The sequence below is a fragment of the Lynx canadensis genome, chromosome D1 (assembly GCF_007474595.2).
Source record: "Lynx canadensis isolate LIC74 chromosome D1, mLynCan4.pri.v2, whole genome shotgun sequence".
Classification (NCBI taxonomy): domain Eukaryota; kingdom Metazoa; phylum Chordata; class Mammalia; order Carnivora; family Felidae; genus Lynx; species Lynx canadensis.
Window position 1 is genome coordinate 55,051,456 of NC_044312.2, and position 6,000 is coordinate 55,057,455.

Below are 6,000 nucleotides of genomic sequence, written 5' to 3' on the forward strand. Positions count from 1 at the left end.
AGGAATGGCCTTTCTAGAACTGAGAGAAGTGTGTTCCGGAGGCCAAGAGAACAAAGTGTTTGGAGAAGAACTGTGTTCTTTGGAGAAGGACATTGGCTGTGTCAAATGTCACTGATTGTATGAGATAAAGTTGAGAAATACACATTGTATTTGCCAATGTGGAGGTTAGTGATGAGCTTGACAGTCAGTGGAGTGATGGTAATGAAATGATAGCCTAATTAGAGTAAATCCAGCAGAATGGGAGAAGTTGAGATGGCATATGAAAGCAATTGTTGTTGTTGTTTAAGGAGTTTTGCTCTTAAGAGAAAAAAGAAATGGAGCAGGAACTAGAAGTAGAGTTGAGGGAGGGTTTAGTTTAGTTTTTTTTTTTTTTAAGATATTATTACATCATGTTTGTGTGGGGATAGCAATAATCTAGTGCAAAGGAGGAAAGTGGTCATGTCCAAGAGAGAAGTGACATCTGTAGGAGTGATGTCCTTAAGTTGATGAGAGGGGTTGGATCAAGTATTGAAGTAAAGAGTATTAGATTAGAGTATGGACAATTTATCCATTGCAATAAGAGAGGGAAGGCAGAGTATATGAATACAGATGTATGTTGGTAATTTTGGTCATGGGCAAATAGGAGAATTATTCTGATTGCTTTTATTTTCTTATTTTTCCCAACCTCCCCTCCAGTGCAGGAATTCTCTGTGCGTTTTTGGTAGGTGGTCATCCAGTCTTAACCGGATACCTCTTGGGTAGCTCTGATTATTGGAAAGTGCTTCAGTGTACCAAACTGAAACTGCCTGAAGGTCCCAGCTTTGGTCTCTGAATCCACATACTACTCATCTTCCCCCATCTTCCAGTAGCCTTGAAAATGATGACTGGTAGGGTGTGATGGAAATAAGACTGCGATTAGAATCAGAGAACAGAAGCTCATATGATTAAGTTGATACTTGGCATATCCCTTTATGTTTCTGGACCTTATTTGTGAAATGCGGATGATTCTTGCCTAGCCCATTATCCAGATTTATTATTGTGGTCATTAAATGAGGTAGTGTTTGTGTAAATACTTTGTGAATTAAAGTGCTCAGTGCTTGAAAAGGACTGTTTTGTTTTGTTTTGTTTTGTCTTGTTTTTTTAACTTATCCCATAAGATGCTCCATGTTAGGGGAACTGGGAGGCAACAGGGAAACAGATTGTTGCTTTACAGACATTTCCTTTTTATATTCCTCTCTGTTAGAAGAAATCAGTTCTTAGATGACTCAGGTGCCAAGGCATCAGGAATAATTTCCTCCAGCAAATGGGCAGGTGTTTAATTCTTCAGGCTAAATGAATAATAAGCCCCTTAGTTCTATAATCAAGAATAATAATAAAGCCATGGGTCTGGAACACACTTCATAAGTTTATAAAGTGCTTTCCAATATACTATCTTGTTTTATATTTACAGACATGTGATATAGATATAGATAGGCACTATTATCATCCCTGTTTTTACAGATGAGGAATTTGGAAACTCACTGACTTGCACATGATCACATGGCCTTTAAATGTTAAATAAGATCCTTAGGTCATATTCTTTCCAGTCTCTGGAAAGCCAACCATATGGTCTATGGCAGCCGACCATATTTCTAGAGGGCAAGTCTGGGGACTAGGAGAGAACCCCAGCTGGAGCCTACGGTGATTCTTCATTTGTATTGCCAGGCCTTGTACCTCATTGCCACCAATGGGACCCCGGAGCTTCAGAACCCAGAGAAGCTATCAGCTTTTTTCCGGGACTTTCTGAACCGCTGTCTTGAGATGGATGTGGAGAAGAGAGGTTCAGCTAAAGAGCTGCTGCAGGTAACTGTCCCTAAGCAGAGAAGCTCCAAATTCAAGGGATCACTAAACCAAGTCTTTTTTGCTTCATTTTTGCACGTGAGGCACTACTAGGCCTCTCTCCTACAACTTACCTACACTCAACTTCTATTCCTACTTCCCTAACCTCTTTCATCCCTGGGCCTTTGCTCAAGCTATTCCCTGAGGCTGTTCCTCAATCTGTTAAAACTACACATAGGATTAGCTTAAAAATCTGCTTACTGAGCTCCTGTTGAATTTTGCCTGTATTATCACCATAGTTGAGTCTTACCTAATATAAAATGGAATCATACAATATGAAAACTTGTGCCTGGCTTCTTTCACTCATCATAGTGTCTATGGGATTCATCCTGTTGTCAGCGTATCAATTATTCATTCTTTTCTTTATTTATTTTATTATATTTTTAATGTTTATTTCTGAGACAGAGAGAGACATAGCATGAGTGGGGGAGGGGCAGAGAGAGAGAGGGAGATGCAGAATCTGAAGCAGGCTCCAGGCTCTGAGCTGTCAGCACAGAGCTCGACACGGGGCTTGAACTCACAAACCGTGAGATCATGACCTGAGCTGAAGTCAGTCGCTCAATGGACTGAGCCACCCAGGTGCCCCAATTATTCATTCTTTTGAATTGCTGTGTAATTTTCTGTATATTATTATATAAATATCACATTCATTCTTTCATTCTCTTGGACATTTGTGTTCTTTTTAGTTATGACTATTTTTTAAATATTTATTTAAAATTTTCTTTTTAAAAAATATATATTATAGGGGCGCCTGGGTGGCGCAGTCGGTTAAGCGTCCGACTTCAGCCAGGTCACGATCTCGCGGTCCGTGAGTTTGAGCCCCGCGTCAGGCTCTGGGCTGATGGCTCAGAGCCTGGAGCCTGTTTCCGATTCTGTGTCTCCCTCTCTCTCTGCCCCTCCCCCGTTCATGCTCTGTCTCTCTCTGTCCCAAAAATAAATAAACGTTGAAAAAAAAAATTAAAAAAAAAATATATTATATATATGTATATATTTTATTTAAATTCAAATTAGTTAACATGTAGTGTAATAATGAGTTCAGGAATAGAATTTAGTGATTCATCACTTATATATAATACCCACTGCTCCTCCCAACAAGTGCCCTTCTTTTTTTTTTTTTTTAATTTTTTTTCAACGTTTTTTATTTATTTTTGGGACAGAGAGAGACAGAGCATGAACGGGGGAGGGGCAGAGAGAGAGGGAGACACAGAATCGGAAACAGGCTCCAGGCTCCGAGCCATCAGCCCAGAGCCTGACGCGGGGCTCGAACTCACGGACCGCGAGATCGTGACCTGGCTGAAGTCGGACGCTTAACCGACTGCGCCACCCAGGCGCCCCAACAAGTGCCCTTCTTAATGTCCATCACCCATTTAGCCCATCCCCACACCCAACACTGCGCCAGCCACCCTCAGTTTGTTCTCTGTATTTAAGAGTCTCTTATGGTTGTACCCGTTCTGTTTTTATCTTATTTTTGCTTCTCTTCCTCTCTGTTCATCTGTTTTGTTTACTAAATTCCACATATGAGTGAAATCATATGATATTTGTCTTTGTCTGACTTATTTTGCTATAATATACTCTAGTTCCATCCACGTTGTTGCAAATGGCCAGTTATGACTATTGTAAGTAAAGTGACTATGAACATTCTTGTGTGTGTCTTTTGGTGGATACACAAACTCTTTTCTGTTGGAAATATACCTGTGAGTGGAAATGCTGGGATATAGCAGAGATGTGTGTTTGAGTGGTAGGTAGATACTGTCAGTTTTCCAAAATGGTTTGTTACCTTTTAAAGATGTTCTTCAACTTGGGGATGATCTGAAGCTTTCCAGACAGAGCCTTGTGCAAACATGGATAGCCTTATTAACATATTATAATGGTTACTGAGGAAGAATGGTAAATAGTCATGTGTCTTTTGCTCTTTCTTTCCTTTCTAGCATCAGTTCCTGAAGATTGCCAAGCCCCTTTCCAGCCTCACTCCACTGATTGCTGCAGCAAAGGAGGCAACCAAGAACAATCACTAAAACCACGCTTGCCCCAGCCTCATTGTGCCAAGACTTCTGTGAAATAAATGCTCATTTTAGAAATTCAAGCCCCTGATGCCCTCTCTTCCTTGCCTTGCTCCTCCCATTTCCTGGTCTAGCGCTCTCATGTCTTTGATCCCTGAGAACTATGTGTCCAGCATTGAAGAGAACCGCAACTGACTAATGAGATGATGTCCATTTCTAAATAAGGAATTTCCTCCCAATTCATGGATGTGAGGGTGGTTTACCATCAAGGGCTTCTTTGAATAAACCCGTGGACTCCTTTTCCCATCCCCTCCATCTCTCACCTGCCAGTCAGTTCTTGACTATAATTTTTGGCTTTGTAACATTATCAATTTGTAATCAGTTGAGACTTCTTTAGTGCTTGCTTTTCTTTGACTGAACTGCCCAAACACCTATTGTACTTGAAAATTGGAACTGCTGGAGGAATGCCATGAGGGTTGATAATCTGCCAGGGATGTGAAATGGCTCATCTTCCTGGACCATGGCTTTGGCGCAGCTGATCCTGATATGGGAGAGAGAGCTACCATGTTTTCTCTTTGTGTATGCTTCTAGCAGCTATTTGGGAGGATCTTCACCCAGTAGTGTTCCCCGTGCTATTTCTTGTGAAATGGTCTTGGCTATGTAGCAGCTTTTGATTCCCTACATCCCCTAGGCTGCTGCCCCAATTCTGTCCTTGTTTAGAACATTGAGAGGTTTCCCAAGGCACATGCTGGGTGAGAACAGTGTGAGAAGTCAGGGGAAAAAATGTAGCTGCTTTTAGAACAAAGTCAGGTATCAGCATCTGTCCCGCTGTACCTATGTGTTGTTTTGAGAACTCAGCTTCTTTTTCCATCTGGAATAAGGAGCTGAAAGATTAACTTCGATCTTCTGATGGCCTGAATCTTTGGGTCAGAGGGAAGGACCTCGAAATGTGAAACTACATGTTAGTTTTGGATGGATTTGGCAACCTGATAAGATACTCTGCCGGCTGTGAAGGGACCCTGTTTTTACAATGCATGGCCAAGCTCTCTGCAAATGGAAATGCTTGCACTGGGTGTTGGGGATGTTTGCTACCTCCTGCTATCTTTGTGGTTTTGGTCCTCCCACTATGATAGGACCCCTGGCCAGCATTGTGGCTTGTCATGTCAGTCCCATTGGCTACCTTGTCATGCTCTGAGGTACCACTGCCTCTGTAGCACAAGTTTTATTTCCTTCAATAAAAGGAGATGAAAATATTCTACTTGGAGTATGCCTTTCTTCTTTGCCCTTTTCCTTTCTTTTCTAATTTTTTATTTATTTTTATTTTTATTATTTTATTCTATTTTTTTTAAATATGAAATTTATTGTCAAATTGGTTTCCGTACGACACCCAGTGCTCATCTAATTTTTTATTTTAAAATAATTTCAAACTTGTAAGAAAACTTAAAATATATATTATAAAATATGTATATATATTTCTCTTTGAACCATCTGAGATTAAGTTACCTTTACCACCATGTACTTCAATGTGTATTCATTCCTCTTAACACTTTTAAATATAAATTAAGAGAACTGTTTATATATTACAAGGTATTCACTCAGACAGTTGTGGAAACTGAGAAGTCCCATGATCCACATCTGCAAGTTGGAGGCCCATGAAGGCTGGGGTGTAGTTCACAGGCCTGAGAGCCAGAGAGCCAGTGGTGTAGATTCCAAAGTCTGACACGCAAGAACCAGGAGCACCCAGGGCAGGAGAAGATTGATGTCCCAGCTCAACAGTCAGGCAGAGAGCAACCCACTCCACCTTTTTGTTCTATTCAGACCTTCAGCTAATTTGACGATGCCCACCCAAGCAGGGTCATCAGCTTTACCCTGTCCACCAAGTCATATGCTAATCCCTTCTGGAAATACCCTTACAGACACACCCAGAAGTAATGTTTAACCAGACACTGGGCATCCCGTGGCCCAGTGAAATTGACACAGAAAGTTTATCATCACACAGTCATCCCCACCTCCAGGTGGAGGAACTCCCGTGGGGACTAAGTGAGCTGACAGCTTTTATAGTGCTATGTGTTATGACTTTTAGACCAAGGGGTCAAAAGTGAAGAGTGAAATAAGTCAGAGAAAGACAGATAGCATATGTTTT

At 41.1% G+C, this 6,000-nt stretch overlaps 1 protein-coding gene across 4 annotated transcripts in view; it reads left to right on the top strand.

Moving 5' to 3' along the window:
• Positions 1-5,115, top strand: part of PAK1 (p21 (RAC1) activated kinase 1) — a 159,433-nt gene extending 154,318 nt beyond the window's left edge. For all 4 annotated transcript variants that reach the window (XM_030331034.2, XM_030331032.2, XM_030331033.1 and 1 more), the window contains 2 exons: positions 1,684-1,821; positions 3,786-5,115. In XM_030331034.2, coding sequence (XP_030186894.1) covers positions 1,684-1,821; positions 3,786-3,872 — 225 coding nt within the window. In that variant the 3' untranslated portion in view covers positions 3,873-5,115. The remainder of the gene's footprint in view (positions 1-1,683; positions 1,822-3,785) is intronic.
• Positions 5,116-6,000: the final 885 nt, after the last annotated feature.